This window comes from Moschus berezovskii, chromosome 6 (assembly GCF_049115385.1).
Source record: "Moschus berezovskii isolate FMDL1 chromosome 6, NW_MosBer_1.0, whole genome shotgun sequence".
Lineage (NCBI taxonomy): Eukaryota > Metazoa > Chordata > Mammalia > Artiodactyla > Moschidae > Moschus > Moschus berezovskii.
In genome coordinates, this window is record NC_142465.1 from 36,512,675 (window position 1) to 36,535,103 (window position 22,429).

The following is a 22,429-nucleotide window of genomic DNA, read 5'->3' on the forward strand; positions in this document are numbered from 1 at the left end:
AACTAGGAAATTCCGTCTTCTCCCCCGGCTCACAGAACTCGGTCCAGCTGGACCGGCGTGCTTCCTCCCGGGCCAGGGCTGCAGCAGTGGCCGACCGTCCCTGGCCAGAGCTGCTCAGCCCCCGCCGGCAGCGCCCATTCCCCCCAGGGACTGCCGGACCCCGGCCAGGGAGAGCAGACACCCAGGCTGAGCCTGGAACTAGACAGCCCCCCACCTCGGCAGCGTGCACGGTGTAGACTCGCTTCACCCCACCCCCAACCCGTCGTCTGTGTGTCGTCGCGCCCCCTCCCCAGGGTCTGCGCGCGTCCCCCACACCTTCACACAGGTCTCGGTCTGTGCTGTAACACCGGCCCCATTCCCGGCGCTAGGCTCGGGTCAACGTCTGCTGAGCTTCCAGAGGAAGCTCATTCACCGCATAGTTGGATGGGGGAGGAGTTGGGGCGGGGGCGGGGGGCGCTGTCGTTCTGAACCTCCAGGTGGGAGTCCAGGGGCCAGGTGCTCCAAGAAGGGGCTAGGAAATAGATCGGGACGAACCCCCCACCCCAAGCTTGGCCCTGCTTGCCAGTCTCCAAGATTTAGGACTCCTGATACTTCTTGGGCCCCCCCGAGCCCTTCCCCTCGCCCGCCACCCAAGGACCCAATGCGAGGCCCCTCTTTCCCTCCCCCTAGACTTCTTTCTACCTCTTCCCCTCCTCCCTCCCGAGTCTTTTCCGTCCACGGTCTAGGGCTCGCGGCCTGCGCCTCTGCAAACACCCCCACCCCTCCAATCCGGGCAGAACTCCGAGCGGAGGGGCCGGAGGCCCCCCTTCCCGCCTGTGGTCGGAGAGGGCAGCGCCGCAGCCCGGGACGGGTTGGGGGGCGGTAGACAGGGGCCGTCTCTGCGCCCCGCCCGATCAGGCCACTCTGCACACTTAGGGTGGGGGGCGGGAAGCAGGGCTAGAGGAGAGGGGGGCTCCGGTCCGGGCAGGTGCGGGCTCTGGCTGGGCCCAGGCGGGCTCCGGGGGCGGGGTCTCAGGTTACAACCCCGCGGGGGGCCGGGGGCGGCCCGCGGTTTGGGCGAGTTCGCCAGCCTCGAGAGGGGCCGGGCGCATATAACGGGCGCCGCGGCGGGGCGAAGACGCAGAGCGCTGCTGGGCTGCCGGGTCTCCTGCCTCCTCCTCCTGCTCCGAAGGCCTCCTGCATGAGGGCGCGGTAGAGACCCGGACCCACGCCGTGCTCCTGCCGCCTCGCTGCGCTCCGCCCGGGCCCGGCTCCGCCAGGCCCCGCGGTGAGCTATGATCCGCCTCGGGGCTTCCCAGACGCTGGTGCTGCTGACGCTGCTCGTCGCCGCTGTCCTTCGGTGTCACGGCCAGGATGTCCGTAAGTCGCCCACAGCCCCCGCCTGCCATCCTTCTGTGTCGACCCTCAGCATCCTCTTCCCTGGCCCTCTCGCGCACTGGAGCCCGCGGGTCTGGGTTAGAGCGGCTCCGGGGTCAAGGCGCGCGGAGACGGGTGCAGGATGCGCAGAAGCTCATCGAGTGGAATTCTGCAAGTCAGGGGCTCCGTCCTAGCGTCCTCCCTGCGGGGTGGTGGTTGGAGGCATTTGCCGGTCCTTGCGTAGGGCAAGAATATTAAAGAAGCAAAGCGTCGGGTCGGAAGTTTGCGCTTAGATTCAAGCGCGTTCTCTTTCACCAGCTTTGATAATTAAGCTCACACGCACACTGCTTGCCTTACCCAAGCACTCAGGGTTCAGCAAAACAGGTTGTGGCCCATAGATCTCAGGAAAAGTAGGAAAGAAAGGGCACGAGCGAAGAAGCGAGCAAGCGCCAAGGGGTTGAATTCCCAGTCGTGTCCAGGGGTCGGTGTCTGGGGTTCAAAGGGAAGTTAGTTAGACAAAGGAGAGGCTCTGAAACTAGCAGGCTGAAACCCGAGGCCACGATGAAGGGCTTCGGAGAGACACCGTGAGGTCTCAGCGCCCCTCGTGGGTTTTCTGCCTCTCGCGGCTGGCCCAGGAGCAAGGTGCAGCCCTCTTGGCATCTCGGCTTTCCCCTTGCCTCTAAAAGATACAGAAACTTCCCGCAGGAGAGGCCATCTGAAAGGCGATAACATTCCAACCAGACCTTGCTTTTGAAACGTCCGGGAAAATAGCGCCCCCTCCCCGCCGTGTTCCCCCCATCCGCCCTCTCCCCGCCCCAAGCCAGGTACTACAATGAGTTACTTTTATAAAAGTTTCTGAAAGTAGAGGAGGCTCTGCCAGAAGTGAGTGAGCGAGTGTGTGTGTGTGTGTGTGTGTAGCAGAGGAGTGGGACACGGTTGGTCGATTGCTGTAACAATTTCTGCCGTATATAGTTAGAGATGGCAGTTTCACAATCTGGTCCAAAGGCAGTGCGAGCCGCACCTTTCCATCATCTCCTTTGGTAAAGTCCCACTGTCTGGGATTATATTTAGGACAAATGAAGCCTGGAAAGTGTATTAAGTAGAGAAGATTTTTTTTTTTTCCACGTGTTTGGGCACGTTTCCGACGGCTGGGATTCCAGCCCTGTCTTTGTATGTTACAGATTGTAAATCAATCGCAGGGTAAATTTGGGGGGAAGGTATGGAAATCAAAGTCCGTCTGCCGACGATTCTCTGCAGTCTCGCCTGCCACCAGGCTATCTCTGGAGACAGTTCAGAAGGCTGCGGGCCCAGCAGGACTTTCCGTTCATTAGGGTGGTCGACAGGGGCAGACCTGGAGCCCGTGGCACAGCTGCAAGGAGCCTCAGGCAGGAGATTTTGGCCAGGGGGTCGGGAGGTGCACTAAGCTGAAGGCGCGCTCAGGGCACTTGTTGGAATACGGTGTTTTTAAGTGGCCCCAACTCGGATTGGCTATATATTTGTCCTAAATTTGCACGTACAAAGGTGTCTTCTTGACTGATCTCTACCATAGTGCGCAATGGAATTAGCTAGGTGACTCTCAAAATCCCCAAACTCTCCATCTGGTATTAGAGGCGCTCGCTTAAGTGGCAGAGCGTTCTCAGCGCCGCAACTTTCCTAGGAGGGAATGAATTCCACAGCTCTTTGGGCCCAGATCTTCCAGTCGCTCCTCCCCGCCCCCTCCCCAGGGGCAGAGCATTGGAGCCGCTGGCTTTGCGCCCTAGCGCACCCTTGTCGGGTAACCCACTCCCCTGGGTCAGCGGACCCAAAGACGTGACGTGGGGAAGGACGCAGTCTGCGTGGACGTCAGGAATGTCAGCAACCTAGGGCTCGGGCACGCCCCTCCTCCCCATCTTTCCACAAGTCTGAGAAGCTTATTGGCTGCTGCATTTTTGACCCACATCTGCATTTCACAGCCCTCGTCTCTGAAAAGTGCCCCTCGGCTCGGGGGAGAGACCTCAATCCGTCTTTGTGAGGCTTGTTTGCGTTAGGAGATTGGCAGCGATGGCTTCCAGATGGGGCTGAAACGCTGCCCGTATTTATTTAAACTGATTCCTTGCGGAGACCTGTGAATCGGGCTCTGTGTGCGCTCGAGAAAAGCCCCATTCATGAGAGGCAAGGTCCGGTGGGTTCCCCCGGACTCCCCGACCCCCTCTCCCACAATGCCCCCCTGTGCCCGCCCGCCGCCACCTCTCAGGCTCCAGCCCTGCGCGGAGCGGCCGCGAAGCAAAACAGTTCCCCAAAAGAGGTAACTTTTTAATTGGCCTGCTACAAAGAGTTGCTTATACGGCCCTGCGGTAATGAGGGGAACCCGATCAGGCACGCCGGGATGCTATCGGCCGCCGTTTCAAACAGCAATTATGGAGGTGCTGCGCTCCTCCGTCCACACCTAACGGATCCGGTTACGGAGCTGGCTTCTTTCTGGGGCAGTCATTTAATCGCACTTTTCACCCTCCCAGTGTCCGTGGGCGAGCTGCGTCCAGAGCCGCAGCCACAAAGAGTCACCGTAGGGCTCTCACACCCAGCGCTGCCGGCCCCGCCCCTGCGCCCGAGCATCCCGGGACCGCCCTTCCGAGGGAAATCTGATCTGCCTTCTGGGTGAACCCCCTCATCCAGCATTTTACTCTTTTCCCCCTACGGCCCTCCTGGCTGAGAGTGGATTCTTCTTTAGTCCGGACCCCACCCCTCGCTTTCTGCAGCTCCACCTATTTTAGCCGTGGGTGTGGCCCAGCAATTTCGATACTGAAGCTAGGATCCCCACCCCCACCCCCGCCACCCACCACCGCGTGATTATCTTGCCTAAAGGCTGAGTGGATTTTTTTTCTTCTAGTGGAAAAAAAAGGGGGGTTTATCTTTCCTAGTTTCCTTAAAGAGCAGGGGGCAGGCCCGTTTCTCTCTCCGCCCACCTGGTTTGTGGCCCTTTCCTATTATTCATCCCTCGCTGCCAATGCTGTGACGATTTTGATGAGAAAAACAGCGCTGGGCGCTCCCTAGCACGTGGTGCGGGCTCTGCCACGCTTGGCGCTCTTCGGAGCGCTCTTGTCAGCACAGGCTTCGTTTGCAGGGTGAATTCCAGACGGCAGGGCACTTATGGAGGGGGACTACTCCGTGCCCTTCTTGGTCTGCATTCTTGCCGGGGGCCGGGCCTGGACTGGCTACTCTTGGCCGGGACCAGGCATTCAAAGCCTCCTTCCATATCCCCTCCGTCACGTTGAGCCGTTGTCTTCAGATGGAAGCAGGGTCTTTCCAGAGAGGGGCTCCAGCTGGAGGTCAGCACCCACAGAGGGGTCTTTGGCCCTGCTTGCCTCCCGGGGCATTTTGTCAGCCCTCGTGTGTTCTATCCAGGTGTGTTGTTTGACTGGTCCAAACTCCCTCCCCAAATTGGTCCTAAGACTAATATTATTTAAAGAATGGGACAAGATCCTACCTCTAATAGCTCCTCCTTTCACACGCCTCCACTCCCATATATTCACTTCTGGACCCTGGCTGCTCATAGAGTCTAATTTTTGTGGGTAGAATTTTCTCCACGCCTTCTGAATTTTAGCTGTCAGTTGTATTCAGCAGATTCCATAATTCCCAGAGGCAGGCAGAAGAAAGAAGGCCTCTGTCCCTGTTTTGGGGGTGGGGTGGGGTGTGGGCATCTCTGCATTTTCCCCTCCCCTCTGTCTTTACAGTCCTGAGTCCCCCAGTTCAGAGGCTCATCCTCTTCCTGCTCCTACTCTAACTTGCCCATGACCCCCACATCATCATGTCTCCCCAATATGAGATGCATGAAGACAGTACTTCATCCTCCGTGCCCCCCGCCCACCTTCCCTGCTGGGTCAGGATTTTCATTGGTGAATAGAGAGCAGAGTGCAAAGTGGACAATAATATTTTACATGGAAGAATGAATGATGTCTTAGAAAAAATAACAAGTTCTCTATGCTGGGTGGCCGGAGTCCACACGCTTCAGCATTTGAATGATGTCAAGTTGACCTGCAACCTCTCTCTTTTTCTCTTCTGGCTCCTCATCCCCTCCTTCCCTTGGCACTCCACTCCCACCCCCCGACCCTCGGTGCAGAGAAGGCTGGCAGCTGTGTGCAGGACGGGCAGAGGTATAATGATAAGGATGTGTGGAAGCCCGAGCCCTGCCGGATCTGTGTCTGTGACACTGGGACTGTCCTCTGCGACGACATAATCTGTGAAGACATGAAAGACTGCCTCAGCCCCGAGACCCCCTTCGGAGAGTGCTGCCCCATCTGCTCAGCTGACCTCCCCACTGCCAGTGGTCGTAATTTATTTATTTCCTGTTACACATAAATAAATTACTTGCAGGGGCAGTAAATGCCCTGCCATGGATGCCAGTCATCTCTGTGAAGCAGAGGGACTGGTTATCCATGGGACCCCAGCAGCTGAGGCTGAAGGGAAAGGTGATTTCTCGCTTGCAGGATGACACTGAGTGAGCCTGACACACCAGAGGGGTCCCTCCTCACCTGACACCTCCAGAAAATATGTTCCTAAGACCTGGAGGACAGAGGGGACTCCACACAAGCACCTCTGCAAAGTCCTTGAGGCACAGGCGATCCAGTGCTCCTTCAGGCCAAAACACAGATTCATTCCTCCTCTATTGCCCACACCTTGGCTTCTCTGTAGAAGGCCTCCAAACATGTGGTCTTCAATGTGGAGCAAGCTCTGCTGGCCAATGGGGTGACGGAAAGGGCAGGCCCCCTTTTGAAAAATACGGAGCATTGCTGGCAGTTTCATTTTGGTTTTGCCTCTGTTGGTATTGACTGCCAATTAAGAAGCAAGTTTCTAGCAGAAGGAAGAGCTGCGGTCTGGGAGTTCAAGTGGTGAAGAGCGGAGCTGGGCCCGGGACAGAGCCCCAGGTGCCTACACTCTGGAGCCAGGCCTGGTGAATGTGTAGGTGTGCAGATGACCCCTCCCCAGCTCTGGAACCCATGCCCCAGGGGATGGGGACACATCTAAGCCTTTTGGGTGGCCCTCACTATTTTCTTCCTGACCAAGCAGAGAAGACAGTTGAAAAGGAAGCGAGCAGTTGCCTTTCCTTAACACTTCACCCACCGTGGAAAGCTGCTTGGGGAAGCCGCTTTGATAGCCCGGTTCCCCAGATCATTTCTGAGGGGGCCTATGTGAGTGAAGCATTGATCACCTTTACTATTTCGCTGCTACAGATGGGGAAGGGGTTACTGATTCGGGGGGCACTGGCTCCAATGCCCTCTGTAACTTCTGTGCTCTGCTGTTTTTTTGTGCTTGCTTCATGGAGACCCAGCTTGAATGTAAGACCTTTCTAAATACCTAACTCTTCTTCTGGGGTGGGGGATGTGTTGCGGGGTGCTTGGGCTATGGGAGGGTCTTCTTACCCTCTGGGGAAGAGAAGAAACTGAACTTCTCTGTTTCTCAGTTTTGGGTGCTTTCTCTCCTGGTGGCTGATAGACCTTGAGTTCTTCATATTCTTTTTGGCCCCTGCATGCTGATTGCCTTTCAATAACAAATTCTGGGTCATCTCTGTTCCTCTTGGGACCTCAGCAACTCCAGACCCCAGTGAAACCTAACACCCCAACAGAGGGCTTCGGTGGCGTAACAGGAAGCTACCTCCTTCCCTGGTCGTGTCCCCTTCTATGATCCCTTCACGAAAGTTTGAATAACAAGAAGTTGTACTTATCCATTTCATGACTCTTACATTTTCCTTCTCTGTTTTTTCCATTTGCAGGGCAACCAGGACCAAAGGTGAGGATTTTTGTTGTTGTTGTTTGCTTTTTTTTGTTTTCTTCGCTTTATATTTTCATTAAAAGCAATGCTGTGCTCATTCAGCATGTGGTTTTTAGGCATCAACAAAAGATCTGTTTCAGTGGGCACCTTGATGCAGGGGCTACTGTTTTGTACTGGAGGCTTCGTGAGCTTGCTTGACTCAGTCCTGACAATGTTTCATGTTTCAGGGACAGAAAGGAGAACCTGGAGACATCAAGGATGTAAGTACACTTTCTACTCCCATGCTGCGTCAACTTTTCCAACTGGGTCATTTCCTTGAGGTCTCTTCTAACTTGCCATTGTGTGGGTGTCTCTCTCACAGATCGTAGGACCCAAGGGACCTCCCGGACCTCAGGTAAGAAAGAGAGAAACCCCGTTTTCCATGCTTTCCTTGCGTTGTTGATCAGCAGGCTCTCCGGGTCTTGCTGTCATCTCAATATTTTTCTTCATTTTCAGGGACCGGCAGGTGAACAAGGACCCAGAGGTGATCGTGGTGACAAAGGGGAAAAAGTGAGTGGAGAAACAGTGCTGTCTGGCCCTGTGGACTCCCCAGGCGCTCTAAGGACCGCCCCCAAATGCCTCAAGGCAGCCCATAGACAGATGGGTCTTGCATAAACACTGCTTCACGTTGGGGCCTCTTTCTCTTTCTGCCAAGGGTGCTCCTGGACCTCGTGGCAGAGATGGAGAGCCTGGGACCCCTGGAAACCCTGGCCCCCCTGGTCCTCCCGGCCCCCCCGGCCCCCCTGGCCTTGGTGGAGTAAGTATCCTTATGTCCCCTTCCTTCAGGCTGTCCGTCCAGAAATGTGGCTTCTAAATTGCTAGTCATACTCACCTGGCTGGCTCCCAGGGCTGCCAGAAGTGTGTCCGCAGCCTGTCTTGAACATGGACTTCTCCCCCAGGCCTGTAATTTAGTGGAATCACATAGTGGGCATGCGACTGTGGCGCTAAGGAGTGACTTTGTTCACTCACTGGGTTTCTGTAAAGAAAGTCTTCAGTGACCTGGCTTCCTGGCATCTCTACTGTGTGGCTGGTCCTTGGGAGTGGGTGTAGCGGTTGAAGGAGAGGATGACTGGGCACTTACAGTTCCCTGGAAGAAGAGTGACCACTGTCCGTGGAAGACATTGAAGCTTCCTCTTTGCCAACTACATTCCAAGCAACTATTTATTCTCATGAAAGAGCCCCACTGAGTAAAGGTGTGTGGCTAAAGTCATTTTTGGAATGAGACCAATCAACAAATTATGTTATTGCCCAGTTTTTGCAGGTTTGTCATTTTGATGTTGCTATGATTTAAATTTTTAAACTTGAATGGCTCATAGATGCCTACTATATCCTCTGCTAAAATATTTTAAGACTGTTGATTTTAGAGTTTTGCTGGGCATAAGGTCTTAGAAAAGAAAAAACAAGAACCTTTAAAAGTGATGTTTTTAGTTATAGTTTTCAATTTATGTGAAATAATATATTTAATATTTTAGAATTAAAGAAAACTTACAAAATGAAATGCAAGTAATGGATATTCTTGCAAGTAACACTTCATCTCCCAGGGAAATGGTTATGCCACTGTCATCTAATAAGCCATTTCCGAAACTATTTTTCAGGAATCATTAGTATTTCTGATCAATGCTAAGTTAGTCTTCAACAATTAAAAGTTTTTTTTTCTATTCAGATACAGCTTACCTAGCCATGTAGGAAAAACATAGAGCCTCTCAAGCTTTTAATGTTGTTGGGTTTATTTGCAGAACTTTGCTGCCCAGATGGCTGGTGGATTCGATGAGAAGGCTGGTGGCGCCCAGATGGGAGTAATGCAGGGACCAATGGTAAGAAAAGGCACCCGTTCTTCGCAGCCAAAATGGCAGGAGGTGGCCCTCAGCAGAGCCAGGGACTCTGACAACCTCACTTTACAGATAATTACTTAGAGCGGCCCTTCCCCATCAGTTACATAACCTCCCATTTAGCTCGCCCAGAGCATTTGGTTTTTAATGGCGATGGATGCCAGTTTTAATGATGCGCTGGAGTGACTAAGAAGAATGAGGATGGAGAGAGGCATATAGGCTGATCTGTCAGAAGGCCAGTTGCTATTGCTCTTGGAATGAGAACTGAAGAATGCAGACAGCAGCCACTGTTCTCTAGCATCCACAAGACTTCCAGCAGGAAATCTCAGCCCTGCAGCTCCCACTTGGCACATGCTAAATGAAACTCAGACTTTAGTAAACATGGCTGCTGTCCAGGGGAAAGCAAGGCCAGCTTCTCTGTCCAAACTGTACCTATAAATAAAAATAGAATGTTGCGAGGGGAGAGGGAAATGAGAGGGAGCAGCCTCTGCAGGCCCCCTCCTCACAGAGTAACTCCTTGTCCTTTGTCTGGGCTGTTAACTGGGAGGCGGCGGCACCGTGGAGGCCAAGGGTGAAGCCTTTCCAGTAACGCTCCTTATTTTCTGTTCCAATGCAGGGCCCCATGGGACCTCGGGGACCCCCAGGCCCTGCTGGTGCTCCCGTAAGTATTGGGTTTTTCCTTTTGGAAAGTGGAGACACAGATGCTTTCAAACTCTCTGATGTCAGTTCTTAGGGGGGCCAACCTGGTGTCCTCGCTTTACTTTTTAGGGACCTCAAGGATTTCAAGGCAACCCTGGTGAACCTGGGGAACCCGGTGTTTCTGTGAGTACTGGCGCTGGCCCTCCCTCCTAGGGGGGCCTTCCAGTGATGCACCATTCACAAGCTAGTCCTCTCACCTTCTGGGCTCTGCCCAGTGCTTTCCACAGTGGAGGGCTCAAAGGAAACTCAGATGTCCCCTCTTAGCTCTGGGGGAGCTCTTCAGGGAGCCAGATGTGGCAGGAACCACCCAGGATTCTGTCATGTCAGTCCTTTTTCTGGGTCACCCCTGCTGGCCTGTGCTGTCCACTGCCACGATCTGCTCTGTGCCTCTGCTCTCTCTCAGCACAAACTGGGTTCCTCCATCTTTTTTTCCTTTTAGATGAACTAGCTTCCAAAAGCTATAATCCCTGAGTTTTGCCCACTGATTAGGTGTCTTCCCCCACTCCAACCATCTCTTAAAGCTCACTTATTTTGTTTGTAGGGTCCCATGGGTCCCCGTGGTCCTCCTGGCCCCCCTGGGAAACCTGGTGATGATGTGAGTACACCTGAGTCAATCAAGTGGCTGCCTCACTTGAAAGGGCCTGGAGAGAGGGGGTGCTGGGTGGTGCTGGGCGGATGCACCCTCGACTTGGCCCAGGGGGCGGGGCTGGTCAGTTGGAGACTTGGACACTACGTCTACATTTCCACTGGCAACTTAGCTTGCAAGTGCCTTTGGGGACAGCTTTGGACCCACTGGGAAGGGAAATAATTAAAACATCATTAGCTCCAGGAAGGGAAATTGAGAAGTGAGAGAAGGGAGAGGGGAAACACAAGAGGAAAGATGCAGAGAAGGAAAAACAAAAGAGAAACGCTCAACAGTCCAAGGTTATCTTAATTGTAAATGAGTTGGGGAGAGCTCAGGCTGAGTCAGGATGTCTGCAAGGGATGTAAACGAAGGGGAGAGAGGAGAGCTGGCACTGAAGCTGCTGGTGAGAATCCCATTAGGCAGTGAACGTCTCTGAGGTTAGGGAACACAGGCTGGTCATTAGCGCCTATGAGAGGAGACAGTGAGCCCACCAGGGGAGGCTGGAGGCTGTAGGGGGCGGAGGAGCTTGGCCAGGGCACAGGCAGGGAAGGCACTGAGGGAAGTCTGGGACCTACAGGGGTGAGGGGAGATGAGGAAGCAGGTGGGCAAAGGTATGGCAGGCTGGGAGAAGTGATGCCATGCTGGAGTGCACCAGTGATGCTAATGTGTCTTCTGAGGAAGCTGAGGTACATCTCTCTCCCTTCAGGGTGAAGCTGGAAAGCCTGGAAAATCTGGCGAGAGGGGCCCTCCTGGCCCTCAGGTAAAGTCCAGCTTTCCCAGTCTCTAGTCTCATTCCCAGCATCTCCATCCTTGCAACAAACGCAGTGGCCTCCCACCCAGCTCATCCAGCTCCGATAGCTCGCTCCTAAAGTTCCAGCAGTCCCCACATATGTCTTGATTTCATTGCTGATGACCATGTCTCTGATCCTAGCACAGGCTCGGGGCGTCCGGGGCGGGGGGCTGGCAGATGTTTACACCCACTTTGCCTAAGCTGGAGTGGGCACAGAGAGGGGGATTCTGGGAGTGACCGAGAGATGTTCCTGGTGCCGGGCTTCCCCTGCTTCCTGGCCACCCAGGGGCCTGGCTCCAAGGCCTCTCGCGTCAGCCCAAGGCAGCCTTTACCTGGTTCTGCTCCGTGCTCTGAACATCTCTGCTTTGGATTGCAGGGTGCTCGTGGCTTCCCTGGAACCCCAGGCCTTCCTGGTGTCAAAGGTCACAGAGTAAGTGTCATGGGGGGAGAGTGCTGGAAGGAAAAGATTGACCAAGGGAGAAAAAAGTCTTGGTGGGGGGGACATGAATCGTCTTCTTCGGCTTCCCCAGAAGCGTGATTGAAAGTCTTCTCTTGTCCCGTAGGGTTACCCAGGTCTAGATGGTGCTAAGGGAGAAGCTGGTGCTCCGGGTGTGAAGGTAAGGACCAAGAAGCACATGGGCATGAGGGACGGATGATGAGGAGGTGCTGCTGAGCTCGGTGGAGTTAGGACGTCTGAACGGCTTGGGTTAGGAACACCCAGCGCTACATCCTAACAAACGAACAGCAGGTCCGGAGAGATCCAGGAATTGTCCCTAACGGAACTAAAGCTTGGAGGTGTCGGTGCTAGCTGAGATGACCAGAGCATTCGGCTTCCTCCATGGGAACTGTCTTGCGGGCTGGCAGTGGGGGCCCTGCTCGCTGACCCTCTGCATCTTCTTTCCAGGGTGAGAGTGGTTCCCCAGGTGAGAACGGCTCTCCAGGCCCAATGGTGAGTATGAGTACCACCTCCTGGAGGGCCTCCAGACGCTCTTGAGACGCTTTCTAAAGCCCAGCAGATGGCGCCACTGTAGATGCCACCGCTCCCTTTGGGCAAAGTAGATACTCAGTTTTGTAGACTGATTCGATTATGAGCAAAAAGTAAAGTGTGTCAAGTGGATGGTTTATGCAAGGGCTCACCAGCATTTCTTTGAAATAACCCTGTTGACACACTTAAGGTGTTCTTCAGTTTTTACAAATTCTGTTTATTTTCAACATTTGGGGGAGTTCATCTATTGTAAGGAGCAAGATCTGCCTATAACAAGGCTCCTAATAGGTAACAGTGGGAACACCTGTGTGCTCTGGCATGGCAGAGAGACCTTTGGTGTGGTAGGAGGGTCCTGAGTCAGGAAGGTGGGACCAGGGGCGTCCACACCTTTGCCTCCTGGGTGCTCCTGGCTCCCTTCCTTCCAGCGTCCGTGAAGGGCCTGCAGGTTAAGTGATGGTGCCGAGCGGTCCTTGAACCAACTCATGCTTGTGCCTCTTGGTGTGTGTTCCAGGGTCCCCGCGGCTTGCCTGGTGAGAGAGGACGGACTGGCCCTGCCGGCGCTGCAGTGAGTAATTGACAAGACCCAGAGCCACCATTTGCCCAGCTCTTTGGAGTCCACGAGGCACTTGTATTCAGGGTTATTTTGCCTGACCCTCAAAGCAACTCCACGAGGTGTAGACAGTGTCATCCTCCCGTGAGGATTCACTCTGAGTGTGCCCGTCACAAATCCCCAGTCTGGGACTGCACAGTCAGAGGACTTGGCGGGGCGGGGGAGGCCATGGGAGAGCTGGCGGGTGAGGACAGGAGTGTCTTTAACCAGTCTCAATTATTCAGGTAATCCCTCGACAGTCTCACCCGCTCCCCAATCAATCCTGTTTGAATTTATGGACAGACTTTAGTCGGCTATAGTACTGTGTTCCTTTTAGTCCTTTCTGCTCACTTAGATGCTGCCCTAGAAACGTGTAACCGTCTAGGGTCAACTCACGTACTTTACATTACTGCACTGTTGGTGACACTGTGACATACCAGTGGCCACCGCTTCACGGGCACTTCCTCTGTTTAATACCCAGATGCTTTGTCTTATCCAACCTTCCCTCGAATCCTGCCAGGTGGACTTTGTTGTCCTCCCCCTTTTAGAGGAGAAGAAATTGAGGCACTGAATGGTTAACTAGCCTAAGACAAGCCGTGCTCTGCAGCCTCAGACTCCGGTGGCCTCTCATTAATGGGGAGTTAAGAGCGCGGGGGTTTGTAGCAGTGGAGGGTGCAGGTGTTTAGCTCCGATCCCTTAGCAATAGAGAGCCCTTGTGGGCGCCTGGTCAGGCGAGTGATGCGATGAAAGCTGTGTTTAAGAAAGATTATGCTCTCTGTTGATTTCACACCCCAGCCACCCAAGCTCTAAGGCCCCTCCTCATGGGTCCTTGCAGGACCGGCCAAAGTAAATCAGCTTCCCTCAGTTGTGCTGCTGTCCAGATAATGTATCTGTTTTGGCAGAAATTTCCCTCAGAAGCAGATCAGTGAAATAGCACACAGTCTCGACCCCCATTTGTCAGCCAGAGCTGTTGAAGTGGCTTGTCTCCCCGGGTCACTTTGTGTGAGAGGATTAGAGAGCCCCGGGCCTGCCAAGAAGCACTGTGATTGCTCCAGATTGTCCGGACCTGGCTTGTGCCTTTTTGTCCAGGCTTGGAGTCATGGGGGCCACACTCCATGAGGGGCACAGATGACCTGCACCCCTGTTCTCCTTCCTCCTCCAGTCAGCCCTGCTTCTTGCTTCTCCCTGCTGACTCCTGTCCCTACGGTGGTTAGACTGGCAGGGTGTGCATAGGCTTTGGCATGGAAGACTGACAACGTCACATAGTTCCCAGTGCAGGCCTGGTGTCCAGGCCTGGCCAGGGGCTGGGCTGGGCTGTGGTCCTGTGCCCCCTACCTTGGGCCAGATGGTGCCCACTCCCCAGCTTTCCTGCAGGGGGAGCCCTGGATGCCCGTCCAACTTTGGCCTCGGGCAGCACCACACTCCCCTTGCTCACAAGCAGCCCAGGCCTCTCCTCTGGCTGAACCCTGGAGGGAGGGTGCTTTGTGAAGCAGCCAGCCCAGAAGGGGCTCTGGTCAATGCTGAGGCTTTATGTTCCCTGTGACATTTTCTTCTGTTAAGTCTTCTCCTGCTTCCCTGGTTAATGCCGAGCAGGAGAGTCTCAGTCATGAGAAATAGACCACAGCCAGGAGAAAGACTTGAGTCTTATTTAAAACAGGAGCTCCCCCTAAAGCATCCTTCTTCAGCTTCCGAGGAGAGGCAGAGGCAGGCAGGCGGGGCTCAGCTGAGGTCTTCCAAGGACCAGGTGCCCGGCCCAGCTCTACCCAGCCTAATGATTCCCGGGACCTGGAGGGGCCTCAGAGAGACACCCTGGAGGTGCTCACCCTCAAAGTGCATGGCCTGTAGAGGAAGAGCTGGCAGCCTTGCTGTCTGTGAAAGAAGTCTCAGGACAAATTCGGTCCTCGGGCTGTGCCCGGTGCCCTGTCCCCATTGCCAAGCTTCTTCCTGGGCTGGTAGCAGATGCCCTGCAGCTTCTCTGTCTTCCATAGAAGCAGGTTGTTCTGTTGATTGGGAATGGGGACACAGATCCAAGAGTTGACCAAGGAGATTAACCGAGTCCTGAAAGAGCTTTCCGCTGCAACAGGCAGGAGGAACTGAGTCAGAATCGATGTTTGGCTGTTTCATTTTCACTGAGTCTTTAAATGATAACATGGCCTTGAATTCGGGGATACTTGGGGTCTAAATGGAAGTTTAAGAAATGATGGAGTAGCTGGAAAATTACCCAAGTTCTCTGAGGCTGAGAGCAAGCCCACTGCAGGCCCAGTTCTCAAAGCCACTGTGGAGGCTCCTGCGGCTGCTTCCTGCCGCAGCGCACACCTGCCAGGCTCCTGCTCAGCCCTGGGCACCGTGAGAGGGACTGGACATGTGGGTGTCTCTCATAACGGCTACTTCCTTCTCGCTCACAGGGTGCTCGAGGCAATGATGGTCAACCAGGCCCTGCAGGGCCTCCGGTAAGTTCACTTCACCCCTGGCAGGTTTACCTGAGTCCCAATCAGCCGCCCCATGATGTGGCAGTGTTTACCCAGTATCACATTCTGGATTCTCCTGGAAAAAAGAGGAACAACTTTTCATTACTAAGGGAGTATGTTGGTAACAAACTTTGAAGCAACGGTTCATTTTTCTCAGCTACACTTTTGGTAGTTTTTCTGGGGAGGGGTAGAGAGGGAGGTGAAAGAACTACTTGCTTCTCACCATGTATATAGTCAGAAACTATATACCACATCAGAAACGCAGTTTCCCCAAGCCAGGCTTGGGGACACTGGCAGTGGGGACAATTTTCATCCAGGGGCTTTCGGCCACAGTGGATGTAGAGCAGTATCAGTATAAAGGTGGGAAGGCGTGGGAGGGGAGTGGGTGGCTTGCTGTGGAGGCTGGAGGTAGTCTGCCCGGACTGGGCCTTCACCTTTGCATCGGCTTGCTTCCTCCAGGGTCCCGTGGGTCCTGCTGGTGGTCCTGGTTTCCCCGGTGCTCCTGGTGCCAAGGTGCGTGTCCTGCTTGTCGAGTCAGGACCCCCCCTTTCCCCATAACCCTTGCTGACTGCCCCGCTAGATGATCCCCCTTCCCTTTGGAGGAGTGTCCTGCACCCCTCACCACACCCCTTGCCCCACTGCTGCTCTCCATGGAAGCAAGGAAAGAGCCAGGCATTTGGCAGAGTCACCAGCTGGAAAGGAAAGTAAGATGGAATGATACAAAGCTGGAGATACAGTTACAGCTTCATAGTGGGCCAAGGCAGACAAAGATGGGGGGACACCCACCCGAGACCAGGGAGGGGACTGAAGATCAGGAAACCGAAGAAAAAAGGCAAAGCTCAGCTGACTTAGATCTGGAAGAGAGCTGGAGGGAAGTGGGTACAGAGATGGTTCCATCCTTCCCTCTCACCCCTGCTTCATCTTGTGGGGCGGGGCTTGTCTCTCCCAAACTGTGTTAATAGAGTTCTTCCAAGGATTAATAGAGGCCAGTGGGAGGCCAGCCAGTTCAGGGAAAGGCCCCTGTGGCCCAGGAGAGATTCCAACACGCGTGCGTCCCTGGGAATTCTCTCCTGGTGCCGCCAGGAGATGAATAAGGAGCCTCCATGTGGTCACTGGCATCAGGTTGCTTTTCCCCTTCTGGGGGTTTCCATGGCAACCAGACAGTGTCTGAGGCCCCAGGAGCTGGGTGAAGGAGACCCATTGTGAAGAGGGACAGCGGAAGGTGAGGGGGCCTGACCTTTAGAAAATAATAATTACAAAAGTAAAGCAAGAATGTTCTGAGAAGAAACCTGAGGAGGCCATGCCCTCCCTCCAGGTCAGCAGTCCTCCCCAGGGACTCCGCCATCCAGAGAGCCCTGCTCACAGCCAACTGTAACTTTCAGGAAAAAATTGAAAGTAAAAGCAAAGGCCATTTTGGGAAAAGGAGTGTTGGGGCGCTGGTCCCCCCGCTTGCTTTTTGCCCTGGCTTGCTGGCTTCCTTCAAACAGGCTTGACTCAGAGCCTGGTTCACGTTAGCCAGATGCAAGCCCAGTGGCGCCCCGAGCTGAGATGTTCAAGAGCCTCAATAAAAGAGAAAATAGGTGGGGAAGGGGAGGTAAAGGTGCCTACCCATCTCAGCCATCTGTCCATCATCCCACAATGCTGGCCTGGCAGGCTGCCCGGCTCAGGCTTTTCTGATGAGTGCTGATGGAACTAGCACAAAGCCCAGCCTGTGACATGAACCGGTGTGCCTGTTCGTGGTGGTCACCCTGTAGGGGAGAGAAGGAGAGTAGAGTGGGGTAGGTGGAAAGCCCTCAGGTCAGCGGGCTCAGCCTGTATGGGAACCCGGGTGTTCCTGTGCAGAACTTTCTGGTATGTGTGTACAGCTTGTCCTGAACTGTTGCCCACGGGGTCTGTGTCCCCCGACCTGTCCTCACTGCCTCCTTCCCTGTCTCTTTCCAGGGTGAAGCTGGCCCCACCGGTGCTCGAGGTCCCGAAGGCGCCCAAGGTCCCCGCGGTGAACCGGGCACTCCTGGGTCCCCTGGGCCAGCTGGCGCCGCTGTAAGTGTATCTCTTTTGCCTGAAGGCTCTGGGGTCTGCGGCCTTGGCACCCTTGACTCTCTGCTGAGGCAACTGGCGCCTCAATCATCAAACCTTCCTTCTGGCTCGATGCCTGCCACCCACCACCAGCCTCTAGAGACACGTCTCCCTCCATCACCCATCTTCCCTTGAAGTGTCCTGCAGGGCCATGCCTGGAATGGCATGGGAGCCGATGTGGGGTGGGAATGTATTCTTCACTGCTTATCCTGTAACAACACTGTCTCCTTTTTCAGGGCAACCCTGGAACTGATGGAATCCCTGGAGCCAAAGGATCTGCTGTGAGTGCTGCCCTCAGACTCAGCTCCTCCAGGTGGGGTCAGCCCCTCCTCACGCCCCCCTCCTAATGCCCTCCTGTCTGCTCATGTTGACAGGGTGCCCCTGGCATTGCTGGTGCTCCCGGCTTCCCTGGACCCCGTGGTCCACCCGGGCCTCAAGGTGCAACTGGTCCTCTGGGCCCGAAAGGTCAAACGGTAAGATCCAGAGTGAACTCCGAGTCCCACCCACAGCCCTGAAGTCAAAACTGCCATCCCTGCTTCCTGTGTTCACAGTGTCCTCTAGCGGGCTGCCTTTAATGGTGGGAGTGGTGGAGGATTTTTAGGGCCGTGGGGAGAACCAAGTGTGAGAACCTGCTTTTCTCCTTTGTTAAGGGTGAGCCTGGTATTGCTGGCTTCAAAGGTGAACAAGGCCCCAAGGGAGAACCGGTGAGTACCTGGCTGCCACCCCTGGCCCAGTGCCCACCTCCACAGCGGGTGTGGCCCCTACCCTGGGCCCTCTGAGGGCGTACCCAGAGATGAGATGTGACAGAGAAGCTGATTCAGCCTCAGCTGCCACCTTCGGCTTGACCAGCTTGACTTCCCACTGGGCCACTTCTCCTCGCCCAGCTGATCCTTTGTGACCTCACTTCCCCAGGCCCCCCGGCCCTGAAACAGCAGTCATAGCCACCTCCTCCTCGTGCCAGGCCCGTGCTTGCCCCGGGGCCAGGCAAAGACTCACCCTGTTCCTCTGTGGTGCTGGTTCTCAGGGCCCTGCTGGTCCCCAAGGAGCCCCTGGTCCTGCTGGTGAAGAAGGGAAAAGAGGAGCCCGTGGGGAGCCTGGTGGTGCTGGGCCCGCCGGTCCCCCTGGAGAAAGAGTAAGTGAGCCAGGAGTCCTTCCCCACGCCCGCTGGGGTGTGCCCTGTGAGCTGAGCTCCTGTGGCTCTGGGTCTTGCCAAGTCTATGGACCTCATATTCCTTTTCTCCACCCACCTCCGCACTCCTTATTTGTGTCCCTCGCCCCTGGGTGACATGAAGCAGTGGGAGTTCCTTTCCAAAAGGTAGGGACAGGCCCAAGAAGTTAATCTCTCGGAATCTTGCACCTGGAGCTTCCCAGGTGGCACGAGTGGTAAAGAACCCACCTGCCAACGCAGGAGACATAAGAGACACGGGTTCGATCCCTGGGTCAGGAAGATCCCCTGGAGGAGGGCATGGCAACCCACTCCAGTCTTCTTGTCTGGAGAATCGCCATGGACAGAGAAGCCTGGCGGGCTACAGTCCATAGGGTCGCAGAGTCAGACACGAACGCCTGAAGTGACTTAGTAAGCATGCATGCACATAGCTTCTCCTCTGCAGAGACTGTGGTTGGAGGGTTGGTGGGATGGACACCTGGATCCTGACTAGGCTCTCTGCAGCCACAGTTGGGTCAAAGGCCTTTCTAACTCATTGCATCTCCCCTCCACTTCTTCCTAGGGCGCTCCTGGCAACCGTGGTTTCCCAGGTCAGGATGGTCTGGCAGGTCCCAAGGTGAGTGTGGGAACAAGGACTGGGATCCACACATCACTGGTCAAATGGCTTTCTGCTGACTCTGCCTCCTCTTGTGTAGGGAGCCCCTGGAGAGCGAGGTCCCAGTGGCCTTGCTGGTCCCAAAGGAGCCAACGGTGACCCTGGCCGTCCCGGAGAGCCTGGCCTTCCTGGAGCCCGGGTAGGTAGCAGAGATGCTTCTGTTCTCAGCTTCCAGCTCTGGGAAGACTCCTCACGCCCTATCCAACCTGGTCCCTCCAACCCTGTGCTGACACCCATCCCCTTCTCTCTCCTAAACAAAGGGTCTCACCGGTCGCCCTGGTGATGCTGGTCCTCAAGGCAAAGTTGGTCCTTCTGTAAGTCCATCCTCTGGGGTCACTGGGAGAGGTTGGGGGGTACTCTTGGGGAGGCAGGTGGCAAAAGAGACAGGAGCCAGGTGGGGGCAGCCTGTGAATTTTGAGAACTGGGGAGGCGAATGGATGGCATGGTAGGTCCTGTGGCCAGGTGCGGCCTACGCAGTGGCTGCAAGTTCTAAAAATGCCACCCCTTGTGCATTTGGGCCTTCCTTTGGGGAAGACAAAGCCTGATGTGCACTTTCACGAACAAAACTTCTAAGCTAAGCAGTGCCTTGTCACTGATGAGTCCCGTGTGTGATGTGGGCTGCTGGTTGCGACCTTGATCAGTCCTACATGTGGTTTGTCTGGCCGGTGACCTGCTCTGAGCCTGCACTCAGCAGATGGACAAATGTGGTCTCGTGTCCATGTGCTGAGAGTGGTGTCCTCTCTTTCAGGGAGCCCCTGGTGAAGATGGTCGCCCTGGACCCCCAGGTCCTCAGGGGGCTCGTGGGCAGCCTGGTGTCATGGGTTTCCCTGGCCCCAAAGGTGCCAATGTAAGTAATCACCTGCCCTTCCATTTCCTTCCACATGGTGCCGCTACCTCGCTGCCCCTGGGGAAAGGGCTGGTTCCCAAACAGAGTTAACCCAAGGGCTGTGATAAGCGAGATCTATGCTGCTCTGGGTGGCTCGGACCTCCACGCTCCAAGGAGTGCCTGTGATCAGAGGCATGCCCGGGCTCTTTAGAGCCCTCAGAACATCTCAGCCGTGACGCTGATCCCTGGGTCAGTGCTGTCAGCTCACACCTCTCAGCATAAGAGAGGTGCTGATCCTCGACTTTAGCCTTTGCTGTCCATCAGGCAGTGGCCCCACGCCCCAGTCTCCCCAGCCGGCCATACCCCTACTCCCACCAAAGCTCTCCACCTCATGGCTCTGCCCTCTTTCTTCCAGGGGGAGCCTGGCAAAGCTGGTGAGAAAGGACTGCCTGGTGCTCCTGGTCTGAGAGTAAGTACCTCCCCACTGCCCACCCCTGGGTGTTTGTTGGACACCTGTGGGGAGGGAGCATCCCTGTGGCATGCTCCTGGGACCCCTGGTTGGCAGCATGATGCCCATGGCTGAGCCCGTGCTGCTCTGGGCCCTGTGGGAATCCACACCAGGAGACTCTGGTGGCTGACAGCAGCCAGGGAGGTGGAGAAGGCTCCTATGCTGAGGACTGAGGGGAAGGACGGGGGTGGGAAGGGAGGGTGGGGAAGTGGAGTCCAGGCGGAGGATTGGCTGGAAGCTCTGGGTCACATAGTGCACCTGCCCGGTCCTGGGGTCTGCAGAACTGGAGAAGTGTATCATTATTATCGCCCCTCTCTCTCTTGACTAGGGTCTTCCTGGCAAAGATGGTGAGACAGGTGCTGCAGGCCCCCCTGGACCCGCTGTAAGTACCCGCCCAGCCTCTCCAGGTAGCCCGTGGGCAGGGGCTTGGGTTGGAGGTGGGGGGTGATGGAACTGACAGATGTGGATCTGGGCTGACCCCTGACCCAGCCTGAGCAGAGGCAGTGTAGACCCCGCCCTGGTGGTCCAGGGTGCGGGTCACTCACTGGTGGGAGAACAGTGGGGCAGTGAGGGTGGTGTTGGCCTGCCGTGGGTGGCCCCCTGGCCCCTCTAGCCCTGGATGTGGCGTCCAGGCTCTCCAGAAGCTGGCTCAGCTCACCACTGTCTTCCTCTGCAGGGACCAGCTGGTGAACGAGGGGAGCAGGGTGCTCCTGGGCCATCTGGGTTCCAGGTAGGCAGCTGGATTGGCTTCCTGTTTAGTCTCTGTCCAGGGCTCTGGGGTGGCAGCAGCGCCCCCTCAATGGGGGCCAGGGGATGGGTCTTCCCTGCACCCCAGCTTTTGCCCTGTGCTGGCCTCCCCAGAGGGTGGGGCAGCAACCTCACTCCTTTCCTAACTAAGTCACCTTGGCTTCTAGGGACTTCCTGGCCCTCCCGGCCCCCCAGGTGAAGGTGGAAAACCAGGTGACCAGGTAAGTACGGGGCTCTGTAAACCTGCAGCCTGTTTAAGTGGGAAGGTCTATTCTGATGCCCAGGAGGCAAGGGTGGGAGGGGAACAAGGAGCCCAGTGAGGCAGGGAGTGTCTGGGACCCGCAGCCCAGCGCTCCACAGTCTGAGCTCTAGGAGGGGCGCTCGCCCAAGCCTCCGGGACAGAAAAACCTTGCTCTCTCACATTCTTCTTTGATCTTCAGGGTGTTCCTGGTGAAGCTGGAGCTCCCGGCCTCGTGGGTCCCAGGGTGAGTGTCCTGTTGGCCGTTCCCAAGGGGCCTCTCTGAGCGGTTCTGCCTGCCTGTCCCAGCAGAACCGCAGCCCCGGGTCCTGGCCCGCCAGTCCGGCTCCAGTCCTACCTCCCTGCTTCTCCCTGGCGCTCTGTTCTCTTCCGGCCTCCGCCTGACTGTTGCGTGGTGTCTCCGCTCCAGGGCGAACGAGGTTTCCCAGGAGAACGTGGCTCCCCCGGATCCCAGGGCCTCCAGGGGCCCCGCGGCCTCCCCGGCACTCCTGGCACCGATGGTCCCAAAGTACGTGAGGCGGGTGTGGTCCTCTGGGCGGAAGGGGAGGGGGCTTGGGGGTGAAGATGGAAGGAGGCAGGGATGGAGGGTGAGACCCAAAGGGGTCTGGGCAGAGGAAGAGGGGAGGAAAGGGGGCTTGGGGCGCCCAGAGGAGGAGCTGCCGACCACAGAGTCTCTCCCCCACAGGGCGCAGCTGGCCCAGCTGGCCCCCCTGGGGCTCAGGGCCCTCCAGGTCTGCAGGGCATGCCCGGTGAGAGGGGAGCAGCTGGTATCGCCGGACCCAAGGGAGACAGGGTGCGTACCGGGCTGAGCAGGCCTCCCCACACTCCCTCCCGCTCTGGCACCCAGTCACCCTCTTGAGGAACCTGGAGGCCCCCCCCGAGGCTCTGTGTTTGACCTTTAGTGACGTCATCTGCTGACACGCCCCTCCATCTCGTGTCTCTTACTGCTCATCACCCACCCTGAGACCACAGCAAACCCCTCTCGGCCAGGCTCTGACCCCCTCCTGGAGCCCCATTCAGGGAGGACACTGAGCTGGCAAAGGCGGTCTTGGAGCGCCTCCCTGACGT

The 22,429-nt window shown here is 56.1% G+C and overlaps 1 protein-coding gene across 2 annotated transcripts in view; it reads left to right on the top strand.

Annotated features, from left to right (window-relative positions):
- The first annotated feature begins 1,274 nt into the window (after window positions 1-1,274).
- The window catches only part of COL2A1 (collagen type II alpha 1 chain), a 29,613-nt gene continuing 8,458 nt past the window's right edge, over window positions 1,275-22,429 (top strand). The window contains exons 1-34 of one of the 2 annotated variants that reach the window (XM_088836690.1): window positions 1,275-1,359; window positions 5,453-5,662; window positions 7,103-7,119; window positions 7,329-7,361; window positions 7,463-7,495; window positions 7,597-7,650; window positions 7,796-7,897; window positions 8,877-8,954; window positions 9,586-9,630; window positions 9,738-9,791; window positions 10,210-10,263; window positions 11,000-11,053; window positions 11,460-11,513; window positions 11,647-11,700; window positions 11,988-12,032; window positions 12,580-12,633; window positions 15,063-15,107; window positions 15,585-15,638; window positions 17,067-17,165; window positions 17,438-17,482; window positions 17,576-17,674; window positions 17,852-17,905; window positions 18,226-18,333; window positions 18,929-18,982; window positions 19,062-19,160; window positions 19,282-19,335; window positions 19,770-19,868; window positions 20,263-20,316; window positions 20,684-20,737; window positions 21,032-21,085; window positions 21,270-21,323; window positions 21,543-21,587; window positions 21,771-21,869; window positions 22,047-22,154. In XM_088836690.1, coding sequence (XP_088692816.1) covers window positions 1,275-1,359; window positions 5,453-5,662; window positions 7,103-7,119; window positions 7,329-7,361; window positions 7,463-7,495; window positions 7,597-7,650; window positions 7,796-7,897; window positions 8,877-8,954; window positions 9,586-9,630; window positions 9,738-9,791; window positions 10,210-10,263; window positions 11,000-11,053; window positions 11,460-11,513; window positions 11,647-11,700; window positions 11,988-12,032; window positions 12,580-12,633; window positions 15,063-15,107; window positions 15,585-15,638; window positions 17,067-17,165; window positions 17,438-17,482; window positions 17,576-17,674; window positions 17,852-17,905; window positions 18,226-18,333; window positions 18,929-18,982; window positions 19,062-19,160; window positions 19,282-19,335; window positions 19,770-19,868; window positions 20,263-20,316; window positions 20,684-20,737; window positions 21,032-21,085; window positions 21,270-21,323; window positions 21,543-21,587; window positions 21,771-21,869; window positions 22,047-22,154 — 2,304 coding nt within the window. The remainder of the gene's footprint in view (window positions 1,360-5,452; window positions 5,663-7,102; window positions 7,120-7,328; window positions 7,362-7,462; window positions 7,496-7,596; window positions 7,651-7,795; window positions 7,898-8,876; window positions 8,955-9,585; window positions 9,631-9,737; window positions 9,792-10,209; window positions 10,264-10,999; window positions 11,054-11,459; window positions 11,514-11,646; window positions 11,701-11,987; window positions 12,033-12,579; window positions 12,634-15,062; window positions 15,108-15,584; window positions 15,639-17,066; window positions 17,166-17,437; window positions 17,483-17,575; window positions 17,675-17,851; window positions 17,906-18,225; window positions 18,334-18,928; window positions 18,983-19,061; window positions 19,161-19,281; window positions 19,336-19,769; window positions 19,869-20,262; window positions 20,317-20,683; window positions 20,738-21,031; window positions 21,086-21,269; window positions 21,324-21,542; window positions 21,588-21,770; window positions 21,870-22,046; window positions 22,155-22,429) is intronic. The other variant, XM_055394886.2, reaches the window with a different exon arrangement.